At 44.3% G+C, this 19,130-nt stretch overlaps 1 protein-coding gene across 3 annotated transcripts in view; it reads right to left on the bottom strand.

The window, feature by feature from the left end:
* prkn (parkin RBR E3 ubiquitin protein ligase) overlaps window positions 1-19,130 on the bottom strand; it is a 199,078-nt gene that overhangs the window by 141,316 nt on the left and 38,632 nt on the right. For 2 of the 3 annotated variants that reach the window (XM_067386802.1, XM_067386803.1), the window contains exon 2: window positions 803-966. The exons of the other annotated variant lie outside the window; for it this stretch is intronic. In XM_067386802.1, the coding sequence (XP_067242903.1) occupies window positions 803-966 (164 nt within the window). The remainder of the gene's footprint in view (window positions 1-802; window positions 967-19,130) is intronic. 3 annotated transcript variants of the gene reach the window in all.

Raw genomic sequence — 19,130 nt, 5'->3', positions numbered from 1 at the left:
TGAATGTGTGTGGACAACGAAAAGTGCCTCTGAATGCTTCAGTATGTGTGTGTCTGGTTTAATGCATAATTAAGAAGGTCAGGATTAATGAAGCACTGCAAACTAAAGTTCAGGAGATACTTTGGCTCTGTTTACACTGACAGAGACCCCACAGAGACTTCCTCATTCACAATACTTGGAAAGAACGAGCAAGAGAGAGAGCATGAGAAATAAAGGAAATTGATAAATGAAAAGTTTTGTAATAACAAGTTGTCTTCTCGGTCTAATACGGGGTTTGACCCACACACTTTACAAGATGTTCTTTTACAAAGAGCAACCTAATTATCCAGACACAAATGCACAAAGAGAGAGAGAAAGATAAAGTAAAAAGAAGGTGTTTTACACCTATTTTAATGTGCTGACTAACATATTAAAGCACATGTAAAGTACAGTGCTTGATTATAATTTAACTGTATAGGGTTATTCAATGTTACATTTAAAGTTGATATATTTTAAATGTAAAAAAATGCAACTTCATCATTACAAATCTGTAATTTAAATACAAGGAATATTTGAAAGACAACACAAGTAATTATAAAATTACCAAAATAAACTTAAGTGGTTTAAGTTTAGCTAAATGCATTTAATATACTATTATATCTTTTCATTTAATTGCAACTAATGTTCAATAAAGTGTCGGAAAAACATTACATTAATTTCACACTTAATTCTATTTAGAAAACACATCTTTTCTATAATAAGTACCCTTTTTAAAAGTATGTCAAGTGTACTTCTTTTTCACAATTGAAGGGTGGGGGGTTACCTGAAGTGTGGATTCATTGCAGAGCTCGCGTCCAGCAAAGATGACCCGCAGTTGATCAGGCTGTACGCCCTGTAAACGCCCCACCGTCTCCTTCAGCTCAGCTACACTCGCACCCTTTTCCAGTTCCACTGGGAACCCATGGCTGGAGTTAAACCGCACATACACTAAGAGAACAGGAGACAATGGGAGACATTTTGTCAAAGACTGTCATGGGGTTTATTCTATGATAGCCTGTGATATACCACAGAAAAAGGGACATATAAGGATAATAATGGTGTATACTTGGATGGAATGGGTGGAACAAAGAATAGGCTACATAAACCAAACTTTCAGAGTCAAAAGCAGGTCACTATTAAAGCAGCCTTAATGTCAAATAGATTAATATCTTTCCTTTGATATCAGCTGCCTCGGTTTATGCCACTCTTTTTTGAATGTGGATTAAAATGATGGTGCATACACTCAGATGCAAGGAGTCCTTATCAGTACTCCCACACCAGAGCACAGCTTGACATCTCAAAATAATACGGCCTATGCACTAGAGCCTTAGAAGAACAAAGCTGTATGAAGCTTGTAAATAAATCAGAAATTAGAAACAAAAAAAAGCATTTTTTTTTTTATATTTTCGTGCCATGTACTACTTGGAGACATTCTGTGTACCACTGATAGTAGATGTAACGTACCACAGTTTGAGAACCACTGGGGTAAAGAACAGGGTATATGTTACAGGTTGTAGAAAAGTGTAACAGGTATATAAAAAGAGGTATAGGGTATACAAAAGGGTACAGGGTATTTCAATAGGATACAGGGTACAGAAAAGGCAATAGAGTAATAAAAAAAATAGATAAATTGTATAGACCAGGCAACAAACAATACATAACCTGGACATAGTTGTTAAGGATGCTGGTGTAGAGAGACGAGGCAGATACGGATTTCCACAATGTATAAAGACTACTTTAATTAACACAGGGCAAGAACACCAAACATACACTAAACACAACAGAGAACGGACAAGGAGTGCAGGGAGTGAGTGCATTATAAAGGGAGAGCAGATAATAGAGTCCAGGTGCAGGTGATCCGTGATGATGGGGAGATGACGAGGGAAGTGAGTGCAGGTGTGGAGAACAGGAGGATCATGGGATATGGAGTCCAGGGAAACAAGGGATCTGTGACAGTACCTCCCCCTCCCGGTAGGCGCGTCCTCGTGCCGTAAATAGAATAACCGGGAGGGGGGGGTGGGCGCCCTGGAGACCTCATGCAGGTGCCGGGGGAGGAGTGGACTGGAGTGGAGGTCTCCAGGGCGGATCCATGAGCCATGGCGGGTCAGGAGCCTCGGCGGGCCACGGCGGGTCAGGAGCCTCGGCGGGCCACGGCGGGTCAGGAGCCTCGGCGGGTCAGGAGCCTCGGCGGGCCACGGCGGGTCAGGAGCCTCGGCGGGCCACGGCGGGTCAGGAGCCTCGGCAGGCCACGGCGGGTCAGGTGCAGAGGGCTGCCATGTCAGAGGCCCACCCACATGTGTGGCGCCCACATGTCCCCCACCCACGGGTACTTGCCCCCCCCCCAAAAAATACTTGGAGAGGTTTAGGATAATATTGAGGAGTCCAAGGAATAAAGTAAATATGTGGGTGGAGGAGCATGGAGCTGGTTTGGCGGTGGATACTGGAGCAGCGGGCTCTGCGGCGGAGACTGGCGCTGCTTGCTCGGCGGCGGAGACCGGAGAACTTTGCTCGGCGGCGGAGACCGGAGAACTTTGCTCGGCGGCGGAGACCGGAGAACTTTGCTCGGCGGCGGAGACCGGAGAACTTTGCTCGGCGGCGGAGACCGGAGAACTTTGCTCGGCGGAGGAGACCGGAGAACTTTGCTCGGCGGAGACCGGAGAACTTTGCTCGGCGGAGACCGGAGAACTTTGCTCGGCGGAGACTGGAGAACCTTGCTCGGCGGAGACTGGAGAACCTTGCTCGGCGGAGACTGGAGAACCTTGCTCGGCGGAGACTGGAGAGCTTTGCTCGGCGGAGACTGGAGAAACATGCTCGGCGGAGACTGGAGAAACATGCTCGGCGGAGACTGGAGAACTTGGCTCGGCGGAGACTGGAGAACTTGGCTCGGCGGAGACTGGAGAACTTGGCTCGGCGGAGACTGGAGAACTTGGCTCGGCGGAGACTGGAGAACTTGGCTCGGCGGAGACTGGAGAGCTTTGCTCGGAGGCGGCGGCAGGAGCGGCTGGCTCGGCGGCGGCGGCTGGAGCAGAGTGCTCGTAGGCGGCGGCTGAAGCTGAGGGCTCGTAGGTGGCGGCTGGAGCTGAGGGCTCGTAAGCGGCGGCTGGAGCTGAGGGCTCGTAGGCGGCGGCTGGAGCTGAGGGCTCGTAGGCGGCGGCTGGAGCTGAGGGCCAGTTCATTCCCTCAAATACAATTAAGATCCCCACAGGCACTGGAGCTGGCTCTGTGGGGACTGGAGCGGGCTCTGGAGATACTGGAGCGGGCTCTGGAGACACTGGAGCGGGCTCTGGAGACACTGGAGCGGGCTCTGGAGACACTGGAGCGGGCTCTGGAGACACTGGAGCGGGCTCTGGAGACACTGGAGCGGGCTCTGGAGACACTGGAGCTGGCTCTGGGGACACTGGAGCGGGCTGTTTCCTCCTCCTCCGCTTTCGGGACCCAGTTGAGGAGTGTGGATTCCGTGTGGGGCAGGCAGGGAGTTCGCTGGAGGGGCATGCGGAGGAAGACGGAGGTTGACTGACTGGCCCGGCCAACCGTGTTTCTGGATGGACTAGAGACAGACAACCATCCTGAACCCAATCGACGACAAATTTGGAATCATTTAACCACAAAATGGAATTTAAAGAGATTAAACATGCTTCAGGCCAGTCAGACAAAACAGCAAGCTCAACGAACTCCTCCACATACCTCTCCAGCGAGCGAACGACCGACCTGCAGAAGCCTGATGATGCGATCGCCAGCAGACAAGGGAGTGGGAGGCATTGGAGGAGCAGGAGCCAGGGAGCAGAAAGAATCCATCTTTTTCCTTTTTGTAGAAATCCAACGTTTTAAGGTCCGTTCTTCTGTTAAGGATGCTGGTGTAGAGAGACGAGGCAGATACGGATTTCCACAATGTATAAAGAATACTTTAATTAACACAGGGCAAGAACACCAAACATACACTAAACACAACAGAGAACGGACAAGGAGTGCAGGGAGTGAGTGCATTATAAAGGGAGAGCAGATAATAGAGTCCAGGTGCAGGTGATCCGTGATGATGGGGAGATGACGAGGGAAGTGAGTGCAGGTGTGGAGAACAGGAGGATCATGGGATATGGAGTCCAGGGAAACAAGGGATCTGTGACAGTACCTCCCCCTCCCGGTAGGCGCGTCCTCGCGCCGTAAATAGAATAACCGGGAGGGGGGGGTGGGCGCCCTGGAGACCTCATGCAGGTGCCGGGGGAGGAGTGGACTGGAGTGGAGGTCTCCAGGGCGGATCCATGAGCCATGGCGGGTCAGGAGCCTTGGCGGGCCACGGCGGGTCAGGAGCCTCGGCGGGCCACGGCGGGTCAGGAGCCTCGGCGGGCCACGGCGGGTCAGGAGCCTCGGCGGGCCACGGCGGGTCAGGAGCCTCGGCGGGCCACGGCGGGTCAGGAGCCTCGGCGGGCCACGGCGGGTCAGGAGCCTCGGCGGGCCACGGCGGGTCAGGAGCCTCGGCAGGCCACGGCGGGTCAGGTGCAGAGGGCTGCCATGTCAGAGGCCCACCCACATGTGTGGCGCCCACATGTCCCCCACCCACGGGTACTTGCCCCCCCCCCAAAAAATACTTGGAGAGGTTTAGGATAATATTGAGGAGTCCAAGGAATAAAGTAAATATGTGGGTGGAGGAGCATGGAGCTGGTTTGGCGGTGGATACTGGAGCAGCGGGCTCTGCGGCGGAGACTGGCGCTGCTTGCTCGGCGGCGGAGACTGGCGCTGCTTGCTCGGCGGCGGAGACTGGCGCTGCTTGCTCGGCGGCGGAGACCGGAGAACTTTGCTCGGCGGCGGAGACCGGAGAACTTTGCTCGGCGGCGGAGACCGGAGAACTTTGCTCGGCGGCGGAGACCGGAGAACTTTGCTCGGCGGCGGAGACCGGAGAACTTTGCTCGGCGGCGGAGACCGGAGAACTTTGCTCGGCGGCGGAGACCGGAGAACTTTGCTCGGCGGAGGAGACCGGAGAACTTTGCTCGGCGGAGGAGACCGGAGAACTTTGCTCGGCGGAGACCGGAGAACTTTGCTCGGCGGAGACTGGAGAACCTTGCTCGGCGGAGACTGGAGAACCTTGCTCGGCGGAGACTGGAGAACCTTGCTCGGCGGAGACTGGAGAACTTTGCTCGGCGGAGACTGGAGAACTTTGCTCGGCGGAGACTGGAGAACTTTGCTCGGCGGAGACTGGAGAACCTTGCTCGGCGGAGACTGGAGAACCTTGCTCGACGGAGACTGGAGAACCTTGCTCGGCGGAGACTGGAGAACCTTGCTCGGCGGAGACTGGAGAAACATGCTCGGCGGAGACTGGAGAACTTGGCTCGGCGGAGACTGGAGAACTTGGCTCGGCGGAGACTGGAGAACTTGGCTCGGCGGAGACTGGAGAACTTGGCTCGGCGGAGACTGGAGAGCTTTGCTCGGAGGCGGCGGCAGGAGCGGCTGGCTCGGCGGCGGCGGCTGGAGCAGAGTGCTCGTAGGCGGCGGCTGAAGCTGAGGGCTCGTAGGTGGCGGCTGAAGCTGAGGGCTCGTAGGTGGCGGCTGGAGCTGAGGGCTCGTAAGCGGCGGCTGGAGCTGAGGGCTCGTAGGCGGCGGCTGGAGCTGAGGGCTCGTAGGTGGCGGCTGGAGCTGAGGGCCAGTTCATTCCCTCAAATACAATTAAGATCCCCACAGGCACTGGAGCTGGCTCTGTGGGGACTGGAGCGGGCTCTGGAGATACTGGAGCGGGCTCTGGAGATACTGGAGCGGGCTCTGGAGATACTGGAGCGGGCTCTGGAGACACTGGAGCGGGCTCTGGAGACACTGGAGCGGGCTCTGGAGACACTGGAGCGGGCTCTGGAGACACTGGAGCGGGCTCTGGAGACACTGGAGCTGGCTCTGGGGACACTGGAGCGGGCTGTTTCCTCCTCCTCCGCTTTCGGGACCCAGTTGAGGAGTGTGGATTCCGTGTGGGGCAGGCAGGGAGTTCGCTGGAGGGGCATGCGGAGGAAGACGGAGGTTGACTGACTGGCCCGGCCAACCGTGTTTCTGGATGGACTAGAGACAGACAACCATCCTGAACCCAATCGACGACAAATTTGGAATCATTTAACCACAAAATGGAATTTAAAGAGATTAAACATGCTTCAGGCCAGTCAGACAAAACAGCAAGCTCAACGAACTCCTCCACATACCTCTCCAGCGAGCGAACGACCGACCTGCAGAAGCCTGATGATGCGATCGCCAGCAGACAAGGGAGTGGGAGGCATTGGAGGAGCAGGAGCCAGGGAGCAGAAAGAATCCATCTTTTTCCTTTTTGTAGAAATCCAACGTTTTAAGGTCCGTTCTTCTGTTAAGGATGCTGGTGTAGAGAGACGAGGCAGATACGGATTTCCACAATGTATAAAGAATACTTTAATTAACACAGGGCAAGAACACCAAACATACACTAAACACAACAGAGAACGGACAAGGAGTGCAGGGAGTGAGTGCATTATAAAGGGAGAGCAGATAATAGAGTCCAGGTGCAGGTGATCCGTGATGATGGGGAGATGACGAGGGAAGTGAGTGCAGGTGTGGAGAACAGGAGGATCATGGGATATGGAGTCCAGGGAAACAAGGGAGATCTGTGACAATAGTATGGGTGTAACTATACACATACAGTATATTCATACTGAAAATGAATATTTGCCGCACATGTGTACTGAATGACACTTCTTTGTGCACAGAAAACTGTGTCTGGAAACTAACGGAGGATGAGTGAGCTGCTGCGAGAAAGGTGCATGATCCAAGTTGTCCTGAAAGTGAGACGTACTTTATATCAAGTGTTTCAAACTAACTCATAAGCATACAGTTTAAAGCGGCTTGCCGTCCTGACAGATGTGTATTGTTTAATGTAATTGAGAATTTGAGACCTGCCTTTTACATCTTACAGTTATATCCTTATCTGTAAAGGTAAAAAAAAAAATAATAATAATAATAATAAATAAATGCAATAAATCATCTGCTAAAATAAATGCAAATAATTTTGCATAAAATCATCCTGACAGCAAGCAAGTCTCCGTTATAGTATATATCTGTATAGACTTACCAAATCGTAACTTATATATATTGGGACACGCCTCTTAGTTCTTGAATTCAGTTGTTTCAATCAGACCAATTGCCACAGGTGTAGAAAATCAAGCATCTAGCCATGCAGCCTACATCTACAAATAGTGAAAAAAAATGGGTCGTTCTGAAGAGCTCAGTGAATTCCAGAATGGTACTGTGATAGGATGCCACCTTTGCAATAGAGGGTATGCATCTACGCCACTTTCCCGCCAGAACGCGCTCTCTCAGCTGGACTGAGTGGCAAAAGAACCTGCTGCGTGACTGGATTTAACAGGGGAAACTGCGAAAACGAACAAATTACACTAAAGGTTGGACTTGAAAGTGTTTCTTACAACTTGTCAAATAAACTTAATCCATGGATATTGACATGTAGCCAAGAGTCGTGTTTCCTGACATTTATATGTGCCTGATTTGACACCGGGGAAATACATAAAGCAAATCTGCCTGTAAATATTTTATATAACTACAATATAAGTAGGTTTAAATCCGGGTAATCACTTATATCAAAGATATATGTAGTCATATTTTCCAGCCCTAAAACATATATAGTTTTATAGTATAGTTTTTGTCAGTGTTTATTTTAAAACACCCAATTATGCAGAATATAAGATGGAACATATTGAATTGATGATTTGCCAACATAATATATAGCAAAACAATAAATACGGTATGATTTTACCTCAAAATCCAACAATTTGACACAAAATTATCACAGCAAATCCATGTTTCTTTGCCTGGAGTCCAGCTGTTTCTGTGAATTGCAGTGATCCATTAGCTTCTTTTTTTCTGTAGCTTTCGGCAGTCTGTAAATATACAGGTTTTGTGTCAAAGCTATTTGTACAGTCAATCACAAAGCTCTTTTCTGTTTTGGGTGTGTTTTGGGTGTTTTTCGCAGCATTCACGCTGAAAACCAATGATGCCGTTTAGTCTTTTGCCACTTAGCGAGCGTGACCGCAGTCCTAGCGGTCAACGGTGACGTCACGTACATACCCTCTATAAGTAAGTTCATGAAATTTCATCCCTGCTAGATATTCCACAGTCAACTGTAAGTGAAATTATTGGAAAGTGGACCTCTATTTTTGAAAGTAAATTGGTACAAGACAACAACACAAACACACAGAAGACAGCATAAAAGCAATCTGTGAAAGTACCGGACACACAGCAGAGACCAAAGACAGGAGGGATAATGTTATGTTTTTTTTTTTTTTTTTCAGATGTTGGGTTTGGCCTCTTACTTCCAGTGAAGGGAAATCTTAATGCTTCAGCATACCAAGACATTTTGGACAATGCTATGTTTCAAACTTTGTGGGAACAGTCTGGGGAAGGCCCTTTTCTATTCTACCATGACTGCCCCAGAGAACAAAGCAAAGCCCATGGATGAGTTTGGTGTGGAAGAACTTGACTGGCCCGCACAGAGCCCTGACCTCAACCCAATCCAACATCTTTGGGATGAACAGGAAAGGAGATTGCGAGCCAGGCCTTCGACAGTGCCTGACCTCACAAATGCTCTACTGGATGGGCAATAATTCCCACAGAAACACTTCAAAATGTTGTGGAAAGCCTTCCCAAAGAAGTGGAAGCTGTTATAGCTGCAAAGGGGGACCAACTCCATATTAATGTCTATGTATTTAGAATGTATGTCAATACAGTTCCTCTTGGTGTAATGTAGTGGTTCCCAAACTTTTTAGAGTAGCGCACCCCCTGAGGAATTTAACATCCTTCTGTGTACCCCCTCTCTTCCACTTAGACTGCTGTCTATTATTAATATGTACCCCCTTAAATTGATTTTCAGGTGTATTTTTTACCTTTATAAAAGGCAGTTTTTTTTTAACTTTTTTTTTTTAATACATAAAGCAATAAATTAAACTAAATCAATAATTTCAATCAAATTAAATGAATATCAACAAAAGCCGTTTTCGCACTGCAGTGGTAGAAGCTGCTAGCCTGGATGCCAGCCGAACTTAGCCCCGCCCACAACATTTTGAGGTCGGGGAGTTCGGTCTGGACTCGATCCATAGAGGAGTAATTATGCCCAAACAGAAACTGTTCGGACCAATCACATTTGTCAGGGCAATGATTGACAGATTATCACCAGAAACGTAATCAGCCATGTCATCAAAGAGCACTTGGGTTGAATTAGTTTACAACAATGATGGCTGTTGTTGAAGAACTGAGATGTGTAGATTCCTCCATCGCGTCCGCTAAAGAAGATATCGACAGCGCATTCATTGGCAAGTACTCCGTGTATACTCTTCTTTTTACAACACCGGTAAAGATTGTTTACGCTCATCTTCTACTAGTTCCAGCATGTGTGCAGTTGAGTTCTGTTGACAACTATGCGTCGCTCAACATACATCACTTACTCTGTAGCTCTGATTGGTTGTAGGTCTATCCAATTGAGGTCTTTCCTGGATCGGTTGAAATACGCCCCCATAATCAAAGCCCAATGGAGCAGTATCAGACTCATATTCGAACTAGAATTGAGTATGACCACGTCAGGCTAAGAAGCTGCATCTAGATGTATTTACACTTTCTTTATGTCATTGTAATTGCATTCAAGCTACCTTTGAGCAGCATATGTTCTTCATGCTAGTAAGTGCTAAAACCCTACTTTTACAAAGGTGCATATTCGAGAACAGCAGTAATGTAGTGTGATTTGCTAAGGCAGCATACTCTTCATGCAACCTATCATATGCATGCTGCTTGTGAGGTATTCATGTATTTGACCTTTTACGCCACAACCATTTTCTTGTTATTACACTAGAGGCGGCATTTTTCCTGATAGCAATACATGCGCGGTTTAATGCTAGTTTAAAGGTGCTCTAAGTGATCCTGGGTGGAGTAACTTCCTGTCAAACAAAACAGAGGCTAGCTAGACCCTCCCTCCTCCTCCTCCTCCTCCTCCTCCTCCTCCTCCCCGTCCCCTCCCCTCCGTGCTTCCTGAAACAGTCATAAACGCGCATTTAAAATCATTCTTGTCGGTTATTGGCTGGAGCGTGTTTATTATGTTTAGTGGTCCAGGCTGCACCTGTTTGTTTGTATTGCCGTTTTCAGAGCTTGTGGCGACTACAGAGACCGCGTTTTTTTACAGTGTGTTCAGGGGACAGGCAGCTAGCGGATGTTTGCTGTATGTGACAAAAAATGTTTTGGCCTAAAAACGCGTGACATCACTTAGAGCACCTTTAAGATGGGGTAGAATTAAATGTACGGCAAAATCACCATATGGACTAGTGTCTGTGACTAATAAAGCTTAAAAAGACTGCTAATGAATTTAAAGTCTGCATGTTCTGCGTCTGTGAATGAGAGCCACAGTTTTGTGTAGTACACACATACTGAAGCACACGTGATGCTCGTGGTTTTCAGCATCTACCGTCTCACTATATGAGGACATTAACACAGAACAGAGACACAGAACAGCTCAAAGTACACAGAATCTCAACCTGCCAAAGTAAAAGTCTGGTTTAACTTGAAGATAATATGATAGAAATATATTACTATTGCACAGTAGAATGAAATTCTTAAATAATGATAATTAAAATTTTAATTTGATTATATTTTATAGGGTAAACTAAATTGTTTGTAATAATTGAAAGTAAACTCATATAAGAGAAAAGACAGTTAAACAACACAAAAACACACACTAGGCAGCATAAAAGCAATCCGTGAAAGTACCGGACACACAAAGGAGACTAAAGACAGGAGTCGAAGATAGCAGCAGTCAGTGACGAGGACAAAACAGTCTGACAGAGACACAAAAAACCCATGTTAACATTCAGGCTGTGCCATCCCTCCTCTAAAAAACACAACCCCTTCATTAAGATGATGGCGATTTGGTGCAGAAGGACTTTTTCTTGTTATCATGTGTGCTTATTATTTTAATTGAAATGAGTCAACCTTTTCAAAGCCCCCAGAGGCATAGAGATAAACTCAAAATGGAAAAATTATTGATATTAAAGAAAAAAATACACTAAAATTCCACATTACGGAAAAAAAACAGAAAGGGTGAGGGTAAGGGAACGAATGTGTTTGTTCTCCACACTCAATGCAATTAGCTCTGATTAACCATACAGCATCATCACAAAGCTGAAATTAAAAATCAGTTATAAAACTGGTTATAGATGGTTACAGGATTCAGTTGTCACTCTAGTTTATAACTGAACTGTGTGTGAACAAAATCATATTTAGCTTTGAAACAGGACTGACAACCATATTATGCTTCTAAACATAGCCATTTTATCCTTCTTAGTCTTTTCCAGAAACACACAAACATACTCAAAAATGAAAGGGAGTGAGAGAGAGAGATTTGGTCATGTAGACTCAATATCACTCAGCCATAGCTCTTCCAGGAAATTGCATTGGGTGATATTGTTGACTTAAGCACAGAGGGGGCAACGCTTGCACTGATTGCTACTAAACGACAAAAGCTGAGGGTCTTGCAGCGCTGTTTAAGAGGGGTTTGAGTGATTGCTTGTTGTTAAAGCGTGACATTCTCTAATAAAAGCATTCTGTCAACCATATTTGGAGACAAATGACACTTGAGCCAACAGCAGGCCAAAATACAACAAATCATATCGGAAAGAGCGGACAAGAACAGAGGAAGGAACCTGCCTTTGGATGGTTTGGACAAGCAAATACATGCAAGTCTTGGTATGACTAAAAGGATAGTTCATATAAAGGATTAATCCACTTTCAAATAAAATTTTCCTAATAATTTACTCACCACCATGTCATCCAAGATGTTCATGTCTTTCTTTCGTCCGTCGAAAAGAAATGAAGGTTTTTTATGAAAACATTCCAGGATTATTCTTCTTATAGTGGACTTCAGTGGCCTCCAGATGATTGAAGGTCAAAATTACAGTTTCAGTACAGCTTCAACGTGCTTTAAATGATACCAGACGAGGAATCAGGGTCTTATCTAGAGAAATTATCTGTCATTTTCGAAAAAAAAAAACAACTGTATATGTTTTATAAACCCAAAGTATCGCCTTGCACGTGCTTCCGGTTTCCGTATTCTTCAAACAGCTTTCGCTGTATGTCCTATGCCTTCCTTATTCAACTTACGGAACAAACGCAGCGCCAGTTTAGTTTTTTTCCTTAAGTAGAATCACAATTATGATGTCAATTTCTCACCCTCATGTCATCCCAACTCCCAAACCTGAGATGCATTTCCCATAGCTGTAAATTGCTGTGTAACTACTATAGTAAGATGCATCATTGAAGAGATTAACTAGCTAGTCTGTTTCCTGAAACCTTAGTAACTTTGTTACACATCTGACATTCGAACCACGTTGGTTCAACAATACAGAAACATTATCTGGGTTTCCATCCAAACGTGAAGCGAATCTTCGCAAAAAAAAAGAAAAAAAAGGGGAAAAAAATGGCAATTAGGTACGTTTCAATCAAGTTGTTTGAGCGGATGATGGTGGTATGGTAACCTAGTAACCAACAGTAAATAAAACACCATCAGCGGAAAAATTGGGTGTGGCGACCAGGGCAGGCGAGAGCCGCGAAGGAACGGCGCGAGGCCGGTGGCGCGAGAGTTAATGAGCTTCACCTGGGAGGCACACCGGCCTTGAGTAACGACGCTCAGAGCAACGACACTGAAGGACGAGAGAGGACCAGGCCTGGACTTTACTATATGTTTTATTATGTTTGTGTGGCCGGCAGACGTCCGCGAGGGTCTGCCGGCATTACTTTTGTTTTGTATTTGTTTATTTTGGTATTAAAACTTTGTTTGAACATTCGCCGGTTCCCGCCTCCTTCTTCCCGTATTTCCGAACTACGTTACATTGGTGCCGAAACCCAGGAGGAAGGAGGGACATACTGAGGGGGATCGCAGTGCTGCAGAGTTCAGGCAGCATGGGAGTGAAGACCGTGAGAGGCTGCCCGAGGTGGTGGTACTGGAGCCTTGTGAAAGGTGGGACAGAGACCCGGATGCCATGCTCCTGGGACGAGGTGGGGTGGCTGCCATCCTGAAGGGGGTGGAGGAGTCCCTTTGCTTCCGTCTCCTTTCTCTCGTCTCGTCTGTCCTTACCCCCAGGTGCTGCGGCTGCCGAGACAGGCCCCCGAGGGGGGAGTAAGCGCAGTCGCAGGAGTACCCCCCGGCCTGCGAGGGGCGATGGGGGTATGTAGCGACCAGGTTAATGAGCTTCACCTGGGAGGTGCACCAGCCTTGAGTCTCTCACGGAAGAGCTCCGGAAGCATAAAAGGAGGAGCGACGACAGTGAAGGACGAGAGAGGACCAGGCCTGGACTTTATTATATGTTTTATTAGGTTTGTGTGGCCGGCAGACTTTGTTTGAATGTTTGCAGGTTCCCGCCTCCTTCTTCCCGTATTTACGAACTACATTACAATGGGTTTAATGTTCGCTACGTCAGAATTTCAGCAAATGCATTTCCACCTCCCATTATTCACATGAACTCTTTTTCGCACAAGTCAAAAACCACCTCAAGTGAGCGTAAAAACTTTTGTGAATTAAGGGATTTTTTCCCTGAAATTTGGCATTTCCTGATGCGATATTTCAAAATTTGCACAAAAACAGGGTGATGGAAAAATAGCTAGTGTTAATGATGTCATGAAGGTCATGGAGTAATAACTTCTGCTAATAAATTGATTTGAGATTGACTTAATGTAAGATTATTGTTGAAAAATAATGAACATGGCATCTGAGGACTGCTTTTGCTATTTTTGTCAAAAGTCAAAAGCTGATCCAACCACACTTTTGCAATGTTGTTTGTGAATGTTTGTTGGAACTATGGTTTCGGGAAATACCGAATTGTGAACTATGTTGGTAATGACGGAACTTGCTACCAACTGTTTGACTTTCTTCTGTGCAACACAAATAATATTTTGAAAATTGTTTGCGCAATGAAACTCAGTTGAATCCAATGTTATTTGTGAAACCATTATCTTGTTATATTTTCTAAAGAAGAAATAAAGTCATACAGGCTTGGAACGACATGAAGGTGAGGAAATTACAACAGAATTTACATTTTTGGGTGAACTATCCTTTTAATATCACAAAGTATTTCATTGCCTTCAAAAAATACACCTCTTCCTTCTTTATTGCACACATCACTGCTATATTTCTTTATGCTGTAACACCAAGCAGGCTTTAATGTCGGGGCAACTGGTCTATTTCCATTCAGACTATTTCTACTGATTACGCTAAGAATAGCAATGACTGCGCTGACAGTTGAGACAACGATAAGCCCGTACTGAGCGCAGAGCCACAGTCAGGGCAGGTCGGGGGTGACGTGTGCCGTCGTGCTGATTTCCATAATGTCTCTCATTGTTTTGTCTGCCTTCCAGGAGGATAACAAATGAGTAAATTCCCCCTTTGTCATGTTTCATCACAGCAGGAGTCAGTTTTGTGAGCGCATCTCGACGTGCCCGGACTGTCTGAGTTCTTTTTCAGTCGGCGAGAGTGACAGAAAGCAATCATCACCGCGCCACTGGGCCCGATTTTAGAGCAATGAGGCCAAACTCTAGAATAGTACAATTCAAGCCCTAGTACTTTAAACTCGCAGATCTCCAGATATCACTACTCTGTGACATTTTTTAAGAACTACAGATTAATCTTTGTTTCACTGGTATGAACCAGGAGTATTTCATATTGCTATCTGATTGTCAAGTCAGACTTTTTAAGCTGCTGATGGCCAGATAGTGATTTACTCTTTATGAATAATTAAAATAATGTTGTCCAGCACACTGTAAGTGTAGAGACTGTAATGTACAGCATGAAATTTTTAAAGTTTAGCTTAAACGTGTGCTACAACACGTGTGTGCTGCTGGGATAGTACTTTCACTTTAAACAGAGTGGAAACAGTATTCAAAAAGTCACAACTTCAGATTACAGTAAGATGTTCTATGCAAAATATGCATATACAGCAGGATCCAAAAGTCTGAGACCATCAGTGAAAATGCTTCAGCATTGCATTTTTCAAAATGAATGTTTTTGTTCCCGATATAAATTAGCATCATAACAATTAGAAAGATAAAGTTGATGTATATCTGAGTGTAACAAATTATCAAAAAAGGCATGGTGGGGGCTTGGTTCTATCCATCGCTTGTTGATTGGATATTGAGATGTTGGTGTTGCACTCCAAATTGAATGTAAGCTTATTGTCAATTGTGCAGTGATAGGTTTTAAGTGGATATAATGTTTTGGAGAAATCTGGTATACGTCATCAGAGACAAGTCTGACATTTTCCCCAGAAGATCGAGTTATGACACTCTGATTAAACATTAGGGGCAATGCAAGGTCAAAAATAAGGTCAAAACAAAGGTCAAAAACAAATTTATCTAACATGTTTTTACAAAACATACAGGGTGAATTTCCCTTTCATGCTTTAAAGGGGACCTATTATGCCCCTTTCACAAGATGTTATATAAGTCTCAGAATGTGTCTGTGGAGTTTCAGCTCAAAATACCCCACAGAACATTGATTATACCATGCTGTAAATGCCCCTTTTTGGGTGAAAGCAAAAACATACTGTTTTAGTGTGTGTACCTTTAAATGCAAATGCAAAGCTGCTGCTCCCCACCCTCCTTTCCAGAAGAGGGCGAAGCCTTTACAGCTTGTGGTTATGCTCATGTGACATTGCAGTTCTTTGTCATCATGAAAGTTTATTATTTGCATGCGAAAGCCATATCAGTTTAAACGTCTGATAAGCAGTTTTCTAAGCACACACACCCGAAGAGCACACACAGAAAGCTGGCTGTCACATGCCATGTGTCACGTGAGCACTAAACTTAATTCTCTTTCTCGTCTTATTACGCTTAAACTGTCAAATACACACAAAGTTCACATAAACAGGGGCAGTTATGTCTGTGAACATATAATGCTGGGAAATAATGTGTGTGTATAATGTATGTGACACACTAGATATGTGTATTAAAGTAGCACCAGCCTAATATTCAAAAAAATGCTTTTCTTACTTAGAGTTTTTTTCATTTCCAGTCCAAATATCTAAAAATGCTTAAATCAAGAACAATCTAGACAAATAAAAATTATTGTCTTGTTTTCAGAAACAAATAAGTCAAAATCAAGTGAGTTTTTCCTTAAAGGGTTAGTTCATCCAAAAATGAAAATTCTGCCATTAATTACTCACCCTCATGCCGTTACACACCCGTAAGAGTTTCGTTAATCTTCAGAACACAAATTAAGATATTTTAGATGAAATCCAATGGCTCCGTGAGGTCTCCATAGGGAGCAATGATACTTCCTCTCTCAAGATCCATAAAGGTACTAAAAACATATTGTTCGTCTTAATCATACTCTAGATTTAATTATATCACATGGAATAAATCCTACCGATATAGAAATTCTACCGCAAAGTGATGACGTCTCTGATCACTATCTTGTAACATGCGTACTGCATACTGATGATATTTGTCAAATTGCGCCACGATATCGACTAGCCAGAACAATTCTCCCGACAACTATAGATAAATTCACAAATAATCTGCCTGATCTGTCTCAGCTGCTCATCGTACCCGAACACGCAAATGATCTTGAGGAAATGACTAGCAGTATGTGCACCATTTTTACTAGTACATTAGATACTGTTGCACCGATGAGATTAAAAAAGGTTAGAGAGAAAAATACTGTTCCATGGTACAACAGTATTACTTGCGCTATGAAAAGAGAAACTCGTAATCTAGAACGCAAATGGAGACAAACTCGTTTAGAGGTCTTCAGAAACGCATGGAAAGACAGTTCGTCCCGCTATAGAAAGACTCTAAAAGCAGCCAGGGCTGAGCATCTTCGCAAACTTATAGAGAATAACCAAAACAATCCACGGTTCTTATTTAGTACAGTAGCTAGATTAACAAATAAACAGATATCACCAGAACAAAATGTTTCATTACAGTTTATTAGTGATGACTTTATGAATTTCTTTAGTGAAAAAATCGAAAGTATCAGAAATAAAATTGTAAATGTACAACTTTTGACAGAGTTTTATGATTCAGCCTCAATTATCGCCCCTCAAGAACAGTTGCAGTGCTTTACAACTATAGGACAGGAAGAGCTAAATAAACTTATTACTGCGTCTAAACCAACAACATGTTTATTAGATCCAATACCCACTAAACTACTGAAAGAACTGTTACCTGTAGCAGAAGAGCCTCTTCTCAATATTATCAACTCGTCTTTATCTCTAGGTCACGTCCCACGACCGTTCAAGCTATCAGTTATTAAGCCTCTCATTAAGAAACCACAATTAGATCCAAACGTATTAGCAAATTACAGACCCATTTCAAATCTTCCATTTATGTCTAAAATACTAGAAAAAGTGGTGTCGGTCCAATTGTGCTCCTTCTTGCAAAAAAACTCTATCTATGAAAAATTTCAGTCAGGATTCAGGTCTCATCATAGCACAGAAACTGCGCTCGTTAAAATTACAAACGACTTGCTTCTAGCTTCTGACCAAGGCTGTGTCTCAATACTAGTGTTACTTGGTCTCAGTGCTGCGTTTGACACTATAGATCATAAAATACTCCTAGATCGACTACAAAATTACACTGGTATTCAGGGACAGGCATTACGCTGGTTTAAGTCATACCTATCAGACCGTCACAATTTTGTTTATATAAACGGGGAAAAATCTAAGATAACGATAGTAAACTATGGAGTGCCGCAAGGATCTGTGTTAGGACCTCTGCTATTTTCAATCTACATGCTGCCACTCGGCAATATTATAAGAAAACATGGGATTAGTTTCCACTGCTATGCCGATGATACTCAGTTATATATATCATCACGACCAGATGAAATCTCTAAATTATCCAAACTGACAGAGTGTGTTAAAGAAGTAAAACATTGGATGACTAGTAATTTTCTTCTATTAAATTCAGATAAGACTGAAGTATTACTTATTGGGCCAAAAACCTGTACACAGAATCTCTCAGACTACAATCTGCATTTGTTACTCCATCCTCGACAGTTAAAGACCTAGGTGTTATATTAGACAGCAACTTGTCCTTTGAAAATCATATTTCATATGTTACAAAAACAGCCTTCTTTCACCTCAGAAACATTGCTAAAATACGGAATATGTTATCTATTTCTGATGCAGAAAAGTTAGTTCATGCTTTCATGACGTCTCGACTAGATTACTGTAATGCATTATTAACTGGTTGTCCTGCTTACTCAATAAACAAGCTACAATTAGTACAAAATGCAGCTGCTAGAGTTCTTACCAGGTCAAGAAAATATGATCATATAACACCAATCTTATCATCTCTACACTGGTTACACATTAAGTTCCGTATTGATTATAAAGTATTGCTAATGACCTATAAGGCTCTAAATGGTTTAGCTCCTGTGTACTTAACCAATCTTCTATCGCCCTACAATCCTTCACGCTCTTTAAGATCACAAAACTCTGGACTTCTGGTTGTACCTAGGATATCTAAGTCCACTAAAGGAGGGAGAGCGTTTTCACATTTGGCTCCTAAAATCTGGAATAGCCTTCCTGCTAATGTTCGGGGCTCAGACTCGCTCACCCAGTTTAAATCTAGATTAAAGACGCATCTCTTTAGCCAAGCATTCACATAACGCATCTCATACCAGATCAACTGCACATGACTATCTTTGCTTAAAGTTAAGAACAGCAGCTACGCTAATTGTTCTCCTTTTGCTTTTCTGTTTTACCTCGGGACACCCGCCCTGAGGTGACTAGAGAGTACATCAGCTTCAGTTTGTATCCAGCCTCTTAAGAAGACCTCAGATGACCATCACCTGTGAAGAGATGGCGCCAGCTCCTGCGAGGACTTCAGGAGACGCAATCATTTAGATCAACATTCACATTGCACAATCTCTATATCCTAATTTATTGTTAATGTAATTCATTTTCCAGGAGATCATTGCTTCTACATTCAGTTAAACTGCTAACAGTGATTGTAATTACCTAAAGTATATTATTTGCTAACTACATTCTTTAAATTGTAATGTTGACATCCATTTTCTGTAAAGCTGCTTTGAAATGATATGTATCGTGAAAAGCGCTATACAAATAAAT

The sequence above is a fragment of the Chanodichthys erythropterus genome, chromosome 5 (genome assembly GCF_024489055.1).
Source record: "Chanodichthys erythropterus isolate Z2021 chromosome 5, ASM2448905v1, whole genome shotgun sequence".
In the NCBI taxonomy this organism is placed as follows: domain Eukaryota; kingdom Metazoa; phylum Chordata; class Actinopteri; order Cypriniformes; family Xenocyprididae; genus Chanodichthys; species Chanodichthys erythropterus.
Note: the sequence above shows the minus strand (reverse complement) of the source record. Positions and strands in the feature narration are given on the sequence as shown.